Genomic DNA, 20,585 nt, shown 5'->3' with positions numbered 1-20,585 from the left:
AAAACATTGGGCCTCTATAAAAACCCATCTTTCAATGCCCAAAGAAAAATAAATCTTGTTTGCTCAAAGTGCAGGAATAAATGGTAAAAAAGCTAAATAAATTAATTTGAAAGATCCATGTAAGTGATGTTGTCATTTAATTTCTTATTCATAAAAAAAAAAAAAACTTTTGCTGATATTTACTTTTATATGCTGGGCCTATTGCAATCTACCGAATTCGCGCAAGAAATTCAAAACACTTACCAAATCTCGATCGGTCTTTTTTTTTTGTTTTTTTGTTTTTTGTTCTAAATTTATTGCAACTTTAAAATCTTTACACTTACCAAATCTCGATCGGTCATTTTTTTTTTGTTTTTTTTTTCTAAATTTATTGCAACTTTAAATCTTTGTTGATTAAAATGATCAAGCCTCAAAGGCCACAATGTATATACCCAAACTTATATTCCCTCCATCCTTGCGAATCAGGACTTTAGAAATAACACGAATTTTGCAAAATTATTAACGGAGAATATGACCCACTTTATTATAGAGAAAAATTTGCAAAATATAAAAGCGAACTAATTTTGCAAGATTGACTAAAATAGAAAAATAAGACTGTTACTTGAAAACGGATGCTAATACTATATTACTATTTGCAACTTTTCTACAACTTTCTTATTCATCCACGTCAAATGAATTTGAGCCGCAAAAGTAATATTTGCACTAATAAACCAAGGACCGCGCAGTCACCAACTTTATAGCGAATGAGTCATATCTTAAATTATTCAGTCAATGCATAAGACGAATAATTTTAAACATCATGGGAAGATGAGATTGAATCTCACACCTTTTCCCAAATTTTCAACCTTTTTCCCTAACAAACACACGTTTTCAATTTTCACCTAACAGTACATTTTTTTCACCGGTTGCCAAACATGAATTCCACAACCAATTCAAAATAAAAAATTAAAAAACTCACCTTCATCCCATATTGGGACGAAGAGAGTATACTTTTTCACAGCTTGCATAAATCAAACAACCAACATCATTAAAGACAATTTAAAATGAGAATAAAGACATTTTAATCAAAATTTGGCAAATTTACAAATCAAGAATACCAGTAATATCTGTCAGCCAGAAAGCAGGTTTTGAAAGATGCATGCTGCCTCTTTCTGGAGATAATTTGATGCAATAACAGACAAATAATGCTGAAAACAAACTAAGGCAGATACGGTATGATATAAGTTTAAAAAGCGTAAAAAATAATCCGTACAGACATATATCATATGATTGATCATCATCGAGTTTTCAAAGTCTCAAACGCGAATTCCACCTAGTTTTTACCTATGTAATGCACCTTATGCAGAGTCCTAGTAGAACATCATCCTGGCTTAGGCATGTTTCTGGATTTTGCCGTTCTTGATCACCAGCAACAACCGCACCTGGAGAAAATCAAGAGAAAGCACGACCAATCAACAACACAGTCATCATGAAAATCTGTATTACGACAAAACCAGAAAAAGCACTAACATGTAGCCTTATGTACATAAAGTCATCATTAACTAGCTAAGCAGCCTCAGTTGACGCCCAACATAGCTGGGACATCATCAAAAGACCAAAAATCCATTGCGCTTCCACCATCTTGAGCTGCATCACCATTAAGGAAAGCTTCGAGTGAGGCGTCCCAATTGCTCTCGGGATAGGGTGTCTGAAAGAGCTTCATCTGGGAGTCAAATGCTGATAGATCATCAGGGGCAGTGTTCTCATCACTGGGAACAGGATTGGTTTTAGCTTTCTTCGCTTGGCCAGCATCCTCCACAAAGTCAGCTTGTTCACCCTCGAGCACTGTCGACAGCATAGACGATATCTCTGAAGTTTTTATGCAGTTATCACCCCAACCGAAGTCTGAGCAATCAAGAGAATTGCTTTCCTGATCAGAGCTGAAGCAAACATTTGATCCATCAGTAGGAGTAAGTGGTTTTAGATTGCTCCCATCAGCTGTTTGGTAGGTCTCAGCATAGCAGAACTGCTTCATTTGCGGTTTCTCTTCAACAACACCAAATGAATCGAAGTAGTCATCATTTAGCATGTTCATGAAATTCAGACTTTCATTCTCATTGGGCTGAACTGCCTCCGGAATTCCCCTAGGAACCTCTTGATGCGAGTGTGCCTTAACAGTACATCTTGAGGCAGCAGGCGGAGCGTCTTCAGGGAAATTCACCTTAGCTTTGTTGCCCCTGATTCTCCGAGCCTCAACATCATAGGCTCGAGCAGCTTCCTCCGCGGTGTTGAATGTACCAAGCCACACACGAACCCCTTTCCTTGGGTCACGGATCTCAGCGGCCCATTTTCCCCAAGGACGCTGTCTGATCCCTCTATACTGATTCTTCCTCTTTCTTTTCAAGGATTTCTCAGCCTCCTGGTCAGATTCAACAGTGTCTGTAGGTGACATACCTTCATAAAAAGTAACAAGAAACATCAAACAAGTAAGAAAGTTGAAAAAAGACCTTTGGAATGTTCGGGCTATTGACAAAAAAATTAAAGCACAGACATATTAGATCCATAGGGTTGCAACAAAAATTAAAAGAAAACATATGATTAGTCCAATGAAAGAGCACATACTTGTTATTTTAGATATTCTCTAGGACAATTTGTATATTTTTTTATCTTTGATACAAGTTGGGGGATAAAAAAAATATTCCAAAATTTCCAGCTATTCCTTAGCAATTTATCATTCTAAAAGAATCTCGCTGTAAGTTGTGAAACATCAATTCAAACTACACATAATCATCACACAAAAGCTAAACTATGAAACATCGGCTTCACAAAAAGGAATTTGATCAATAATCGCTGGTGACACCGATTCAATAATTAATACTTATGATTCGATCAGGCTACATAAATTAAATTTTGCACGAAAAACAAATGCCTTCATACATTCGTTCATCTAATTCAATCAGAATCATCAAAAACTAAAATAAACATCAGTCAAAACCAAGCAAATACCAAAAACACATCCTAACTAGAAAGTTCGGCTACCAACCACTAAGCATTTACCACAAATAAATGAAAATAAGAAAACAAAAAAAATATTCATAACTCCATTCCAGAAATAGCATGCTGACCAACCTAACAACAAACATCACCACAAGAAGACTCACCCTCACCTTTCAAACCAGAACTCTTCGGAGCTGAGAAACCGAACGGCTTCTTCGCGCCAATCTCGTCCTCGTTGTCGGAGTGATCCTTGAATTCCTGAAAATCTGCCTCGAAATCATCCTCCAAGTCGACGATCGGCGCAGATCTCACATGCTTGGAGCGAAAGCTCCCGCGATTGTTCTTCTTCCTGCTCAAGCCGGCGACGGCGCTTCCCCAGAGCAATTCCGTCGTCAGCCTCGCCGACGACCGGCTCGCCGGCGCCACGAGATCCGATATGATGGCTCCACCACACATTGCAAGGATACAGTTCTTCTTCGATTCGTCGAGCGAATTCCTCGGTTTTGTGAATGAAAAAATTAGCTTTGTTTTTGTTTTTGGGGGAAATGAAGGTAGAGAGAGAAAATGGCAGTGGGGTTTAAAGTAAGAGGTCGCCTTTATTTTTATATGCAGAGGTTCTCAAAAAGAGGCAGATGAGAAATCGTGAGGAACGAGGTGGTGTCGTTTAGCGCTTTGACGATTTTACCCTTGTCGGAGGGGCGTAATTATTGTAGGGGGTGTTGTTTGACGTAAATGACCTTGAGTTGGAGGATTAGACCATCCACAACGGGACTCGCCGGCGTCTCGCGTCTCGTCTCAGCGAGACGAGACCCCGGCGAGACGCGTTGCAGCCTCCATCTCGTCCCGTCTCGTCGCGCGTCTCGTCGCGCGACTCGTCTCGCCGAGCCAGGAGACGAGCTGGCTCGCCACGCGCCTCGGCGACGTGGCGCAGCCCGGCGTCGTGCGTGACGCCCACTCGCCGGCCCGCGAGTGGGCGTCGTCACGTGCTGACGCAATAAATATTTTTTTTTTAAAAAAATCGAATTTAAATAAAAAAAAAAAATTTTGTAACGGTATTATTACCGTTTTTTTGTTTTTTTTTATATTTTTTTTGTTTTTTATTAAATTTTTTACTCTATAAATACTCCTAAACCCATCCTCATTTACACACAACTACACATCTATTCTTCATATCATCTAAATTTTATCTCAAATTTTCGCTGAAATTTTCATAACCCAACTCAAGATGTCCGGCGACGGCGAGGGCAACTATGGCGGCTCCGGCTCCGGCGGGTGGGATCTCAACTCATTCGGCGATTGGGAGAATATGATCAACACATTGGGCGGTGGAGGTTCGTCAACGCCGGGGACCCAGGGTTCGGCGACGCCGGGGGGGTACCAACCACCCAATTTTGACCTTGATGCATATGTTCGTCCCAACGTCCCGCGGTTTTCGCAGGGATTATCCCAGATCCGGGAGGATTTTCCAGTTGATCCCACGCCGGGAGTAGGCCGAGGCGGTGGAGGTGGCCGAGGCGGTGGAGGTGGCCGAGGCAGTGTACAACCCCAGACGGGCGAGGACGAGGAGGAAGAAGAGGAAGAGGATCTTGGCCGACATCCGTACAACAACCTCGAAACGATGGCGGTGTACAACGCCTGGATCACGGTCTCGTACGATCCCATCGTCGGGAATCAACAAACCCGGAAGTGTTTCTGGGAAAAGGTTGTCGAGGTCTACCACCAAATAAAGCCGAACCGCTCCCGCAAGCGCACAGTTAAAATGATCCGCTGTCACTTTGACCGAGTCGACCGACAGGTCAAAAAATTCTGCGGCATCTACTCGGCGGAAGAGGCGCGCTACCAAAGCGGCGCCACGGCCACCGACATTTTGACGTCCGCTTTGCGCGCCTACTACCAGGACGAGGGACATCAATTCAGATTTGTTGATGTTTGGCGCGCCGTCAAGGACGAGGAACGATGGGCCGGCGGTTTCCGCTCCAGCTCGGGCTCAAACTCGAAGCGCACGAAGCATACGGCGAGTGGCCAATACTCGTCTAGTGCTGGTGCGTCTGGTGGTGACACTGCTGAAGGCATCAGCCAACATGATGCTGAATCCCAGGAGTTTGCGGGTACGGTCGGCGATGCAGGAGGATCCGCGAGTACGCGCCGTCGGCCGCAAGGGACGAAGGCGGCGAAAGCGGCTAGAGCAAGGAAGGGCCGAGGCGAATCAAGCCAGCCGGCCTCAGGATCGGGCTCGCGAGGAGGCTCGGACACACTTATGGTGGCGTACATGACCGCCACAATGGCGGACACTTCCCGCTTCTCGCACTCCCAATACGCGGCCTGGTGGAACGGAATTGTGCATATGGCAGCACAACTTGGCCTTCCGACTCCCCCTCAACCTCGACCGCCTCCGGAGGATGATTAGCCCTTCCGATTAATTTTTTTTTATTTTGTGTGTTTTTTTATTTTGTGTGTTTTTTTATTTTGTGTGTTTTTTTTATTTTGTGTGTTTTTTTATTTTGTGTGTTTTTAAATTTTGTTTTAATTTTAATAAAGTGTGTTTGTTTAAATTGAATTGGGTTTTAAAAAAAATTATAAATTAAATTGAATGAATAGTAATTAAGAGACGGTATAGAGACGGTTAAGAGACGGAGCGTTGCAGCCTCCGTCTCTTAGTTAAGAGATGGAGGAAAAAAGGACAGTGGGGCCCTCAAATAGTGCTCAAATAGTAGTTAAGAGACAGTTTAAGAGACGGTATAGAGACAGCGTTGTGGATGGCCTTATCTGCTTTGATTAAGCTTAGTTGCGTGATTGATTAGCTAATAATGCGTGACAGCATTAAGTCCAAGTTTGGTATCGTGAGATGGAAAAAAGATATTGAAATACTGATGTTGATGTATGTAGATTTTATTGAAATCGAAAAATTATTAAAATTTTGTTATATTATATTTTCTGTATTTTAATTTATTGATATCTATGCATTGCATTATCCACAATATTCTAGTAGTAACTATTCTATCTGTAACACTGTTCAAGTCAAAATAATTTCTTTAATACAATATAGTTTAAAATAAATGCCAGTCCTATCTGACCATGTGGGGATAGATTATTTAAGGGCTGGAGTAGAATTCATATTTCAAAATCTTAATTTTCCATGAAAATTAAAAGGAAATCGGCTTTTATGATTATTTAATAAATTTAAATGTGTTATACTACTTTATTATTTAGGGCACAAATAACCTCGTCCCCATTTCCGGCCCCAAGTCCCCTCCACGTTATCATTCCTTTACAGTTGCGGCTCAGGCCCCAACTGCTCTAATCCTGCAGGCCACAACCCGATCCGCAACTAATAAATGACACTATTCACAACTTCAACCTATTTTACACGTAAAATAAAAAACACCGGAAATTTATAATACGGAAAATTTTATTTATAACACGAGAATTTCATTTTTAATACAAAAACAATAAATTATAACCTAAAAAATATATAAAAAATAGAATATTAAAAAAATAAAATAAAATTGCAAATCTGCATCACGTCGCCCCTCTCCTTCTTCTTCCTCTCCCCCTCCCTCTTCTTCCTCTTCCAAAATGTAAAAATTCAGAAAAATAATTGCAAATCTGCAGCACGTCCTGCCCCTCTTCTTCATCTTCCTCCCTCTTCTTCCTCTTCCAATTTTTGGCAAAAATTCCTTCTTCCGTCACGGCCCCTCTCCGATTAAGGCGCGCTGGGCCGGGCCGTGGGACGGTCACCAGGCCGGGAACGCGGCCCCGGGACGGCCCAGGTCGTGCCGCTCTTCCGTGTAACGGGTGGGATGGGCCGGGACTCGCGATTTGCGGCCAGCCCCGTAGCGTTAAAGATGCTCTTAATTCCTCTTATTGTAATTCTCACATTTGGAAATGGAAAATTCAATCGATTAAATGTAATTAATTCGGATATTTTTCACAGTGTTTAGAGGGCAATCACGTCTTTGTAAGATAGATTCTACCTACAACTTTTTTAATTCAAATTGAAAATTATTAGGTGCAGAATATAGACCGAAGCTGTCATTCATTGAAAGGTATCTCTAAATCTAACTTTCAATCTATAGAATATTTATCAGGTAAAGAAAAATATTACCATTTGATTCTTATAATAATGATTTTGGAATAGCAAAATCCATTTTTACTTCTTGAATTTCGTAAGTGACTGAAATTGAATATATATATACACACACACGCATAGAAATATAATATATGGAAAGTGATGTCGTGGGAATGTTAAAAATTGGTGAAAATCTGTATTTATTCGTTCATTTCTTTGTTTGTGTCACTTTTCTGTACGGTTTTAAAAAAATAGTTTCTTGTATATTTTAAATAAATTAATCTCACTTCCGATTTTAATATTTATTATATTATATTTTTTATTTTAATTAATTTATCGGGTAAAGTATCTCAGAACATTAATAATTAACTAAATGGGATAATAGAGAATTTATCATAAATTACAAAATAAAGTGAAGATTCTTAGATTTCACATATATTGCCTAACTGACTAAATAAAGATTACATTATATATTAGTACGACTTTAGACGATGTGATTTTTTTCTCTAGAAAGTACTGGAAAACAATCGATACAATCGATTCACCTAAGTTAGATTAAATTGATAAACCAGTTTTAAGTTTTAACCATTTCTTAATCAGCCTTTTCACCCCACGTTCACTACATGGCAGTGGCACGTGGAAGGATTTGGTTGAATAGAATATAGTACTCCTTTTCTGCTGAACAAGAGCGTGTCTTTTTTGAGTTAACTAAAATAATAATAAAATATAAAATAAAAAATAGGAGGAGAATAAAATAAGATACAGTAAAATAAAAAGAAATGCGTTGATTTTTATTAAAAAAAATGAAAATGACTCCATTATTATTGAACGTAGTAAAATGACAAAATGACTTTGCTATTATGAAATAAAACGAGTAATAAATTAATCGTGACTCTACTATTATTAAACGTAATAAAATGATAAAATGACTCCGCTACTATGAAACAAAACGAGTAATAAATCGATCGTGTTGATAATTGCGTCGAACTATCTCGTGGGCTTAGTTAGTTGGTCAAATAATAATTTCATGATTAAGATTCAAGTATAAAATAGAGTGGCATATAATTTTATGTATATTATTCTAATTTTTAACTCCACATCCATACATCAAATTATTGACTCAAAAGTTTTTTGTTGTTTTTTCTTCTAAAAAATGAAAATGAAAATGAAAATGAATCGGTTGTAATAACCAAAATGGAAAATCAATTGAACCTTTTTTGTTAATCTTGTTGGAATCAAATTAATGATTCACATAATTCATCACACAAATCATACATGTTGAATAAGATTGATAAACTTAAAGCGGAAGCATACATGGATTCAGATTCATGATATTGATTCTGAAGTATGGAAATTAATCTTCCAAGTGTCAACGCAATCTCACAGATTCTCTGTAATCTGTAAGTCTTGAAAATACGTCAGATTAACAGGAATGGGAATCTATTAACCTATTTATAGGTTGCACTTGGGGACCATAACCATGTATTTAGAGAATAAGTCCCTAACTTTATTATAACTTTAATTTCACCCATAACAAAATTAAAGTTATCCAAAGTAGTATCTGCACAACAGTCCTCATACTTTTATAGATAATCGATTGACCCTATAAATTATATAACCTTAGTAGATCACGTAATCGGGTCAATCAATAAATAGTCATAAATATTATACAATCTTTAGACTATTATGTTGGACCATATTAAAATGTTCCAACAATCTCCCACTTGGGCCAACATAAAAGTCACCAAATGATTGTTCATTACTAAAGTTGCGCGCTTACTATTTATATTAATCATCTTTACCGATCCGGTCTACTAAACATGTTAATATGGAACCAAAGAAGTTTAGGTCACAACACGTATACATGACTAAACTCATCAGTGATCACAAATATCAACACATCCAGCAACACAAATCAAAATATGAGTGTGCAGCATGAAAATTACATGCTATGTGATCTTTTGCATGTCTATTTCCAACTGGTCCTCTGAAACTGTAGTTAGATCAGAAAATATCAAAGCATAATTCAAAGTAACTAAACCAAAGTAACTGAAGTGTGCACTTAATATAATTGAAATTCAATATTATTACATAGATGAACACAAACTCCCACTAGACCAAAGTATCACAAGGTCGAACACCCATGTGAAATACATGCTCATGAAAGACCGAAGGCGGTAAACCTTTAGTGAAAGGATCCGCAAGCATGGAAGTTGAACCTAAGTGTTCAATTTGCAATTGTCTACTCTGAATTCTATCCTTAACAGCAAGGAACTTGATGTCAATGTGTTTGGACTTCGACGAGCTCCTGTTGTTGTTGGAGTACATGACTGCGGACTTATTGTCACAATATAACTTGAGTGGTCTTTCAATACTATCCACAATTTGCAGTCCTTGAATAAAGTTCTGCAGCCATACTCCATGTTGTGATGCCTCAAAGCAAGCTATGAATTCTGCTTCCATTGTAGAGGTGGCTATCAATGTTTGTTTAACACTTTTCCAAGATATAGCCCCTCCGGCTAGCATGAAAACATAATCTGACGTGGATCTACGACTGTCTTGGCATCCCGCGAAATCCGAATCAGAATACCCAATGATCTCAAGCTGATCCGATTTCCTATAAGTGAGCATATAATCCTTTGTTCTTTGCAGATACCGCAAAACACGTTTGACTGCTTTCCAATGATCCATACCGGGATTACTCAAATATCTGCCTAGCATGCCTACTATGAACGCAATATCCGGACGCGTGCATACTTGTGCATACATAAGACTTCCCACAGCCGATGCATAGGGATGTAATTCCATTTCCTTTCTTTCAAGCTCATTTTCGGGGCATTGATTTAAACTGAATTTATCACCTTTAGCCACAGGGGTATCTCCTGGTCTACAATCTTTCATGCCAAATCTTGCCAGCACTTTATCGATGTAGCTCTTTTGTGATAATCCAAGTACACCTAGGGAACGATCTCGATGTATTTGGATTCCTAATACAAAAGAAGCATCACCAAGATCTTTCATTTCGAATTTTCTTGAAAGAAATTTCTTGGTATCACGTAATAATTCTACATCGTTGCAAGCAAGTAGAATATCGTCGACATATAGAACCAGGAAAATGAATTTGCTCCCACTGAACTTATAGTATATGCATTCATCAACAGGATTCGTCTCAAAACCAAATGAGACGACAACTTGATGAAATTTAACATACCATTGACGAGACGCTTGTTTCAGACCATAGATGGATTTCTTAAGTTTGCATACCATCTTCTTTGGGTCACCAGACACAAAGTTTTCAGGTTGCACCATATAAATCGTTTCTGTAATGTCACCATTAAGAAACGCCGTCTTTACATCCATCTGATGTAGCTCCAAATTAAAATGAGCCACAAGTGCCATGATTATTCTGAATGAGTCTTTCGTTGAAACTGGAGAGAAAGTCTCGGTAAAATCGATGCCTTCTTTTTGAGTGAAGCCTTTTGCTACAAGACGAGCCTTATATCTTTCCACATTGCCTTGCGAATCCCGTTTGGTCTTAAAAATCCACTTGCAACCAATGGGTTTTGCACCTTCAGGCAATGGGACAAGATCCCAAACGTCATTGCTTTGCATAGACTTAATCTCTTCAATCATGGCATCGATCCACTTTTGAGCATTAGAACTTTCAATGGCTTGACGGAAAGTGACTGGGTCATCTTCCATCACTCCAATGTCTACCTCATGCTCTTGGAGATATACAATATATTCATCTGTAGATATTGCAGGTCTCCTCACTCTAGTGGATCTTCTTAGTGGCACTACTTCGTCAAGTTCTTGAGGAGGTTGAGGTTGTTCTTCATGTTGTTGTTCGGGAGGCGGAACAGGAATTACGAGAGTGTCGTCTTGTTCTGGAATGAAGGGAAGTGAAATTACTTCCTCTTCAAAAACAACATTCTTCATACCATCTTCCCCCCCCAAACTCAACTTCCTCAAAGAACCTTGCATTATTCGTCTCAAAAAATGATTTAGTTGTGGGATCATAGAACTTGAAACCCCTTGACCGCTCAGGATAACCTACAAAGTAACAACTTACCGTTTTAGGGTCCAATTTATGCTCGTGTGGCCTATAAGGCCGAGCTTCTGCTGGACAACCCCAAACATGTAAATGACCTAAGCTAGGCTTTTTGCCCGTCCATAATTCATAAGGGGTTACGGCAGTTGCTTTAGTAGGTACACGGTTTAGGATGTATGTTGCGGTCTTAAGTGCCTCTCCCCAAAGGGATTCTGGCAAAGTAGAATGACTAATCATGCTTCTAACCATATCCTTGAGGGTTCTATTTCGTCTTTCAGCAACACCATTCATGGTAGGACTACCAGGCATTGTGTACTGGGGAACGATTCCACATTCCTCTAGGAATCTGGCAAAAGGTCCTGGACGTTGTTCACCTGAGCCGTCATATCTACCATAGTATTCTCCACCACGGTCAGATCTGACATTCTTAATTCTTTTGCCAAGTTGATTTTCAACCTCGGCCTTATAACTTTTAAACGTATCCAGTGCTTGAGATTTTTCACTTATTAGATATAAATAACCATATCTGGAATAATCGTCTATGAACGTAATAAAATATCGTTGTCCATTCCAAGAAGCAGTAGGGAACGGTCTACATATATCTGTATGGATAAGTTCTAAGACGTCTGTAGTTCGATTGGCTTCAAATCTCCTAATGTTTGTTTGTTTCCCCTTAATGCACTTAACACAGACTTGAAAGTTTGGCATATTGGGAATGGTAAGAATTCCATCTGACACAAGTATTTCTATTCTCCGTTTAGAGATATGACCCAAACGTTTGTGCCAAATTGTAGCAGAATTCTCACTCATTAATTTACACTTTGTACCTTGTGAGTTCACATGCAAGGCTTCATTAAATGAAGTAATAGTATTAAGCAAATAAAGATTATCACCATAAGAAAGAGAATCGGTGCCAACCGAAGTTGAATTTAGATAAAAACTAAATTTACTATTTCTAAATGAACAATTATAACCGAATTTGTCCAATGCAGAAATAGAAATTAAATTACGTCTAAATGACGGTACAACAAATGTCTGTTCTAAATCCAGATAACAACTAGTTTTTAGTAATAATCTAAATGTGTCTATTGCCTCCACCTCAACTTGTTTGCCATAGCCCACGTAGAAGAATTTTTCAGCATTAATCGGCTTTCGGTACTAGAGGCAACCCTGCATGGACACACTTATGTGATTAGTAGCACCAGAGTCTATCCACCAAGTATGTCCAGGTAAAGAAGCTAAATTAACTTCTGAACAAACATAAGTGAAAATGTAACCTTCACGCGCCAAGCGTGATATTCTTCACAATCATTCTTCTTGTGTCCATATTTCTTGCAAAAGAAGCAAACTGAACCTGATCTTTCCTTCTTAAACTATTTTGCAGATGGACCCGCAACATTTCTGGAGGAATCGGGAAGAATCCTCTTCCCCTTAGCGAACTCGGAAAGAATCCTCTTTCCCTTGTCCTTTCCTCGTTTCCCCCTATAGCTTGTTGCTAAGTGAGCACTTTCCGTCTTACTTTGCTTCAACCTCTCTTCCTCTTGAACACAATGAGAAATTAACTCATTCAATGACCATTTATCCTTCACAGTATTGTAACTAACTTTGAAGTGATCAAATTGATGAGGAAGAGATATCATAACCAAATGCACTAGTTGATCATCACTGATCGTCAAATTAAGTGTCGTAAGCTTTGAAGCAGTGTTTGACATTTCCATAATGTGCTCCCGAATTTCTCCTCGGCCATTATACCTCATAGTCACAAGTTTATGCATCAATGAAGCCGTTTCGGCCTTTTCATTGCTTGCGAAATTCATATCAATGGCCTCGAGGAATTCCTTAGCAGTTGCTTCTTTCGAGACAGTACCACGAAAGTTTTCAGGGATAGCATGTTGCATAATCATAAGACTCATGCGATTGGAGTGTTCCCACCTCTCAAAATTCCGTTTATCCTCATCGGAACTTTCATCAGTAAGAGGGGCGGGTTGCTCCGTTCGAAGTGCATAGTCTAAATTTGCAATCCCCAAACCAATCAATACCTTGCTTCTCCACGATGCATAGGTATTGCCTTTTAGTATAGGAATGGAATTTATAAAACCAATAGCAGATTCTTGAGCTAGCAAAGAACAAATATAACAAGTAGGATAATAATTAGCTCACGTAAATAATAAGTAAATAAATTAAATAATGACAATTCCCATTTCAAGATATCGGCACAACATTAAAATTTCATCTTTGGACAAAATAATAACTCGCAAGTGACATCTTAATACGTAGTAATCAAATATAGATAATCATTTCCTGTCAAACAATAAGTCTTCCTTTGGGCCGACTTAGTGTCCACAATGACTTAAGGATAATCTCATATTATTACCACAAAGTACACAAGAAACACGGCCAAATAACAATCTTCCTTTGGGCCGATTAACTATTCGCATGTATTTCAAGTATACAAATAACCTCTACACTCCAAATAAAATTAATCTACACATCAGAGCCCACTTTGGCGAGTTAATGCTTTAATTAATTCATTTGGAATAATAGACAACAAAAGCTTTAAGTCATTATTTAATTAATTACTTAATAATTAAAACAATTAAATAATTTAATTGTTTCACTTTTAATTTCGGGCTCTATTACAAGCAATTAATAAATTTAAATAAAGTAAAAATTGCACCTAAATAAGCCCAAAAGAAACCGTAAGTTGCGGCTTTTGAAAAATAACCAACAATTTAAGTTAGTTATTAAATAGTTGAGCCATAAAAATTATTAGCAGTTATCGGCTGTTTTAAAAAAAAATCTTTTGTGGCCCAATTTAAATTTTGGAAAATAAATAAAAAAAAAACAAACAGATGCACCGTTTCGCCGCCACAACTGACGCGACGATTATCGGTGACTTGGCGCCTACGCCGTTTGCCGGAATTTAGCCACAACCAACGGAAAAACTGAAATACAGGGTGCTCAAGAATACCAAAATTTTCCCAAAAAATCTGAAACATGATTTTACCAAAATTTCGAAATTGATGAATGAATCGCATCAAACAGATTTAAAGATTGACGAAAACTTTTAATGTAAAGAATCCATTCGAAACTGCAAATAAAATTGAAAGATTTTGGGCAAAATTTTGACGTATTTCACTGAAGCTTTTCTTCAAACAAAATTGTTGAACCAACTATAAATTAGTCCGGAGAGAAGAATTCCACCGAATAAAAATTCAACCAAAAAAAAACGTAACTAATCGCACACATGTAATCAAGTCATGTAATTGAATTCTTAATTTATAAACCGATCACATCATGGTTTGCGTGCAGTAACAAATAACAACAAAAATTGATTGAATCCAAAAGAATTCTTCATCAAAGTCGAACAAGCAGGACAGAATAAGAACTCAGAATCCGAAAATTAATAGTAATCGAATAATCAATTCGATCCAACATGCATTGGCTCTGATACCAATTGTTGGAATCAAATTAATGATTCACATAATTCATCACACAAATCATACATGTTGAATAAGATTGATAAACTTAAAGCGGAAGCATACATGGATTCAGATTCATGATATTGATTCTGAAGTATGGAAATTAATCTTCCAAGTGTCAACGCAATCTCACAGATTCTCTGTAATCTGTAAGTCTTGAAAATACGTCAGATTAACAGGAATGGGAATCTATTAACCTATTTATAGGTTGCACTTGGGGACCATAACCATGTATTTAGAGAATAAGTCCCTAACTTTATTATAACTTTAATTTCACCCATAACAAAATTAAAGTTATCCAAAGTAGTATCTGCACAACAGTCCTCATACTTTTATAGATAATCGATTGACCCTATAAATTATATAACCTTAGTAGATCACGTAATCGGGTCAATCAATAAATAGTCATAAATATTATACAATCTTTAGACTATTATGTTGGACCATATTAAAATATTCCAACAAATCTATCATTATAGACTACAAGAACAAATAGAAAGTGATAAACATATTAAATGAAAACACTTTATTATGTATACGATATATCTTGAAGAAATTAGAACCACACTTCTATTCGCATGTTTATAAATATGAAAAATACGGTAAAAATCAAAATTAAATTGTCGACTGCCCCCACATAAAAGACAAGTTTTTGTGCACTCCAAAGGTAAAACAAGTGTTGCTTTATCTTTATCTATGGTACTCCTACTAAATAATTTAATTTGTGATTTTTATATAGAATAAATGTGTGCCAAATATATAGGATAAAATATACAAGCTGATGAAAAATATTGGTTTCTTGTAGATATGTGTCCTGCTTTTAGTTCAAGTTGGCTAATCAACTTGCAAAAATGAAATAAATATTTATTTTGACCTTCAATTGTACAACTGGTTGGAGAAGTGCATCAATAAAAAAATATTATTAGGGACCATTCTTCACCGGGAAGAAAGCACAAAAAACTACTCAAAATAAAACAAAAAAGAGGTCCACTATCTCCTACACACTTTCCAATTATACTATATGACGCAGTGCATTATACCTTCTGATTTTGAATTGATCTTCAATCACATAATAATCACGGGTTAATTATAACTAACATAGTCCTTAAATCTTTAAGCATATATGTGGAGAAGTGAAATTTCAGCAACTGTAATTTAAAAAGCAGGCTACAATCTTCATTGTAATCAGTGTTTTAGAAATATGAATAAAATGGAAAGAAATAAATTTCTGTCAAGAATTTCAATGTTATGAATCTAATATTACACATTAACACGGAGTCGTTACCATACGAATTGTAAATCATATAGTAATTTCATTTCTGATCACTCCATAACTCGGAAACTAAAATTAAGATCTGATAAGATGCAACAATTTATTTTATGCTTTAATTCTACCATGTGTATAACAAAATTATTTGTCTTGTATTCAAGTATAAAATTCATTTCGAGTTGGTGGAGCATAAATAACATTCAACACAGGGGTTGCCTCCTTTTAACATAATGTTTGTAAACAGCTGAAACTTATCTGTTTGAAATTTAATTTTGTTCATCGATGAAATACAAAATTATATGCATCTCATAACATAAAAAGCAGCACCCAAATCAGCTTCAATAATTAATTTGCAATGATATTATTTTTATGATTTGGACCTTAACTTATACTACTATATTATTGAAACTACTTGACTAAATCATGATCTCAAGCCCAACATCACAATTTTGTAGTCCAGTAAAATCAAGTAAAGATTGTGACTGGAAAAAGGCATTTCGCATCTACATAATTTCATAAACACAAGAGGATCATGAATTATGATCACTTTTTTATAATCTTGTACACCTCCACCAACATTCCCCTATTTCTTTTTTACAAAACACTACCATCTTCATCACCACACCACCACCACCACCACCACCATCAACACCTCCATACACCAAATCCAACCCTTTTTTCTCCCACCAAGAAAGAGATCTCCCTCTCTCCCCATTCCTTCCCTTCCGCCATCATAATTAACACATCCTCACATTGATAATCATCAATTCATCACCACCAAACCAAACCAACTTGATCAAAACATCCCTTCAATTTCATTCAAGAATCTTGATCAAAGAGGCTGCTGCAATGTCACCACCACCGCGCTCCTCACATCCCTCTTCCCGTCCGACCACGAAATCGACCCGCTCCTCACCACGGAGCTCCCGGGAGACAGCTTCACCGCCTCCGTCCGCACCCTCACCACGAAATTCAGCTTCTGCCCCACCCTCCTGAACGCCAGCCGCTCCGGCGCAACCGTCACCACCACCCCCGCCGGAGCCTGGATTTTCACGGTGTAGACGGAATCCGGATCGCCCACGTTCGTCACCGTCCTGATAAAATGTGTGGAAAGCCTATGCTTCCCGTACTGCTGGAACACTGCCGCCAATGTGGGATAGTTCAAATTCCCAATGTGGGCGCGGCGCCGCCGGCAAACTGCCACCGCCTTTCTCGTCACCACCTGAATGTTCTTCGCAGTGTAGTTCGAACTGCAGAGGAAGTCGACATAGTCGTAGGAGGATATGTCGTAGACGAGGCCGGGATCCATTGCCTTCTGGGGGTGGACGTGGCCGGCGCCGTAGTCCATCACGGTGGACGCGTTGCCAGTGGATTCGTCCAGCATTGTCTCCCCGCGGCTGTCGTGGCTGTACGCCGTCGTCATCAGGGCCGACCTGATGGCGGCGGGGCTCCACTCCGGGTGCGCCGCCTTCAGCAAAGCGGCGAGGCCGGAGACGTGGGGGCACGCCATCGATGTCCCGGAGAGTATGTTGAACTCCGTGCTTCGCTTGTCCGAAGCAATGCCACTTGGTCCGACGTTGTCGGGCCAAGCCGCGAGGATGTTCAGGCCCGGGGCGATCAAATCGGGCTTGAGAATCTCCGGAGTTTCCGGATTCGGACCGCGGGCCGAGAACGCGGCTACGACCGGCGCCGGAGCTACATTGAGCCGCGTTCCACGGGATATGATTGTGGCCTTCGCCGGAGATTTCGATTTCTCAGCTGATTGGATGTATTTTCTGATTTCATCACCGGCCACCGCCCCCACCGCCGTCGCTGGAAGCACGTGGCAATCCGCCACCAATCCCTCGCCATCGAAAACACCATTAGCTAAAATCATACCGACGCCGCCGGCTTTCTTCACAACTTCGCCTTTCACCGCCCTCGAATTAATCCCTCTGTCGCACAAAACGATTTTCCCTTTCACCACATTAGGATCTAACGAGCCATCCAAACAGAGGGAGGAAGAGTATCCATCGCTCCCTTCGCTCCCGGCGTAGATTAGCGGGTAGAGCTTATCGTGCGCCAGCGCCGGACCGCCGTAGATGCTGACGCCGGATACCTCCCTTCCGTTCCCAAGCTTGACAACCGCCGGGAAATCGCGGTCGATTGTCCCCGCACCGACGGTAGTGACCCACGGTGCGACATTTGTGACCGTCAATCCGCCGGGGCCGCCGTTTCCGGCGGAGGCGGAGACGAAAATGCCGGCGTCCGAAGCACTGAAAGCTCCGATTGCTATGGCGTCGAGATAGTACGGCACCACCACTCCACCAACGCTCAAGGAAATTACGTCGACGCCGTCGGCTATAGCGGCGTCAAACGCCGCTAGGATGTCGGAATCATAGCATCCGGCGTTCCAGCACACTTTGTAAGCGGCGAGGCGCGCCTTCGGCGCCATCCCCGCAGCTACGCCGCGGGCATAGCCGAGAGTCGACGCCGGAAAAACGTACCTCCCGGCGGCAATTGAAGCTGTGTGGGTGCCGTGTCCGTCTGAATCTCTCGGAGATCGAAACTCCGTCGTTTCATTCATTTTTCCATTACTCGCTTCGTAACCGCTGCAGAAGTACCTAGCTCCGATCAATTTCCGATTACACAAATTCGCAGGAAATTTCTCACCAGCAACGCATTTTCCCCTCCACTTCGCCGGCGGCGGACCTAAATCCCGATCATTGAAGCTCTCCCTCTCCGGCCAGATCCCCGTATCGATGACTCCAATGACGAGATCCGACCCGAAATCCGACTCCTTCAACAATCCAGCACTATTACCCGTCTTCAACCCTAGAAACTCCGGCGATCGAGTGGTGTGCAAGTGCCTCACTTGCTCCGGCAGCACCGCAATCACTCCAGGCGAGCTCCTCACCTTCTCCACTTCAATTGCCGACAGCTCCGCCGCGAATCCCTGGAAGACGTTGTCGTACGAGTGGAGCATCCGTCCAGAAGCCGCATCGGCAGAATCAGAGGCGGTGGAGATAGATCTCAACGTCGATTCGTACCAGTGATTGTGCGTGGGGTAAACCAAGGGCTTCGCGTCGCGCTGGACGCGAACGATGAAGGTTTTCCGATACTCCGGCGGATTGAGCGCGGAGGAGGAGATGAAAAGGAGCGAGATTAAGAGAGAGAACGTAGAGAGAGGAGGAATCGCCATTGGAGGTCCAGATTCATGCAGTTTCAGTTGTGTGGGGATTTATGGGGTTGGGAATTTTGGAGAAGGTGACCACACTGTGAGCTGGATGACTGCACACTCTAATGATGGATGTTTTGAATCAACGGCTGAGATTCAAAGTGGGATTTAATCGTCATTATTTATTCTAATTGATTAAAATTAACTTCTCCCGAAAATTTATGATAATTAATCGATCAATTTAATCTATGACATTGAATAATTACAACACTTTATTAAAACATATCTTATTAGTAATGATTTATTAATTTGTTAAAATGTGGAGGGGATAGGATACTCGAATATTTTAAAACTTGATTTCTACATGATGAACGTAAATTATTGGGTATGTTTCTCTTACTCTTTGACCTTTGTCTATAGATATGTGCGGTTTACCTTTAGATTGCTCGGATATTTTCCCCTATTTTTTGATCATTTGTAAGTGTGGGCTTAGAGCATCTCCAATGGCGGACGTCCGGTCGGACGTCCGTGACGGGCGACCGGGACGTCCCCCATTGTGGCGTCGAAGGTCGGATACGGACGTCCCAAGAGGACGTCGGGTGTCCTCGGACGTGCGGGCGACGGGCGGACGGACGTCCGCCATTGTGGAGTGGGACTGACGTCCGGTAATTAATTTTTTTTTTAAAACTCTATATATACGGCTCGTTGAACTTCATTTCATTCGCACCACTTGTGCTAATTTTTTTATGTTTTATGACTATGTATTTTTTGCCCGTATTTTGCTTTCCCGTATTCCGTGTCAAAATTATAATTCCGTTTTTACGTAATTACATTATTGTGATTTTTTTTATTGCGGGAAGGGCGATGGGAAGAGCGGATTGTGCAGGGGATGTCCTAGTGACGTGGCAGTGAGATGAGAAGTCCTAGTGACGTGGCAGAAGGTGTTTTTGGGATGTCCAAGTGGGACATCCGCCCACTTAGGGCTGGCAGTTTTCAACACGACACGATAATCTGACACGAATCCGCACGAAATTATTGGGTTGGGGTCAAGTCTTATTGGATCCGTGTCCTTATCGGGTTGACCCATTAAGAACCGATAATTTCGGGTTGGGTTCGGGTCGGATGCGGGTTGGATACGGGTAACCCATTAAGAAATAATATTATTATTATTTAAAAAAATATATATTAATTTAATTTTTTAATTTCTTACAAATTAGGTTTAAATAGTATAAAACGAATTTTAATTGTGTAAATTATGTTAAAATTAAGGTTTAATCGTGTAATATTAGGTTTTAATCGTGTAATATCGGGTTCGGGTTGTTATCGTGTCGTGTCAACCCATATTATATCGTGTCGATAACGGGTTCGTGTCGGGTGCGGGTCGTGTTCGGATTTGAAGGTAGCAGGTCGGGTTCGTGTTCGGATTTACAGTTTCCTTAACAGGTCGGGTTCAGGTTAGGCCTTATTGGGTTGGGTCATTATCAGGTTGACCCGATAACGACCCAATCCGCACGATTTGCCAGCCCTACGCCCACTGGAGATGCTCTTAGACTTGATGCAAAAAAAAGTTCTATTTAATT

At 40.0% G+C, this 20,585-nt stretch overlaps 3 protein-coding genes across 4 annotated transcripts; all 3 read right to left on the bottom strand.

Annotated features, from left to right (window-relative positions):
- Positions 1-1,188: 1,188 nt before the first annotated feature.
- On the bottom strand, positions 1,189-3,563 carry LOC121772136 (ethylene-responsive transcription factor RAP2-2-like). 2 transcript variants are annotated; one of them, XM_042169128.1, is made up of 3 exons: positions 3,141-3,563; positions 1,510-2,433; positions 1,189-1,421 (listed from the first exon to the last, which is right to left on the bottom strand). In XM_042169128.1, the coding sequence occupies exons 1-2, from the start codon at positions 3,430-3,432 to the stop codon at positions 1,556-1,558; spliced, it is 1,170 nt and encodes a 389-aa protein (XP_042025062.1). In that variant the 5' UTR covers positions 3,433-3,563; the 3' UTR covers positions 1,189-1,421; positions 1,510-1,555. The 2 variants fall into 2 exon arrangements, with proteins under 2 accessions (XP_042025062.1, XP_042025063.1); XM_042169129.1 differs by having other exon boundaries at positions 3,147-3,559.
- An 8,906-nt stretch (positions 3,564-12,469) lies between these two features.
- LOC121771873 lies at positions 12,470-14,725 on the bottom strand. Its single transcript, XM_042168761.1, has 2 exons — positions 14,642-14,725; positions 12,470-13,212 (listed from the first exon to the last, which is right to left on the bottom strand). Exons 1-2 carry the CDS (start codon positions 14,655-14,657, stop codon positions 12,470-12,472), a joined length of 759 nt encoding a protein of 252 aa, XP_042024695.1. The 5' UTR covers positions 14,658-14,725.
- Positions 14,726-16,221: 1,496 nt separating this feature from the next.
- On the bottom strand, positions 16,222-19,102 carry LOC121772338 (subtilisin-like protease SBT1.5). The gene has a single exon (XM_042169400.1). It carries the CDS (start codon positions 19,027-19,029, stop codon positions 16,681-16,683), a length of 2,349 nt encoding a protein of 782 aa, XP_042025334.1. The 5' UTR covers positions 19,030-19,102; the 3' UTR covers positions 16,222-16,680.
- Positions 19,103-20,585: the final 1,483 nt, after the last annotated feature.

The sequence above is a fragment of the Salvia splendens genome, chromosome 16, assembly GCF_004379255.2.
Source record: "Salvia splendens isolate huo1 chromosome 16, SspV2, whole genome shotgun sequence".
In the NCBI taxonomy this organism is placed as follows: Eukaryota; Viridiplantae; Streptophyta; class Magnoliopsida; order Lamiales; family Lamiaceae; genus Salvia; species Salvia splendens.
This window is presented reverse-complemented; position numbering and strand designations above follow the sequence as displayed.

What these genes read in the sequence shown, in the direction of transcription:
- LOC121772136 (XM_042169128.1), bottom strand. Translation starts at nt 3,432, where the DNA reads ATGTGTGGTGGAGCCATCATATCGGATCTCGTGGCGCCGGCGAGCCGG. An exon ending in TTCTGGTTTGAAAGGTGAGG is followed by an intron (nt 2,434 to 3,140) that starts GTGAGTCTTCTT and finishes CTTTTTATGAAG; the next exon opens with GTATGTCACCTACAGACACT.
- LOC121772338 (XM_042169400.1), bottom strand. Translation starts at nt 19,029, where the DNA reads ATGGCGATTCCTCCTCTCTCTACGTTCTCTCTCTTAATCTCGCTCCTT.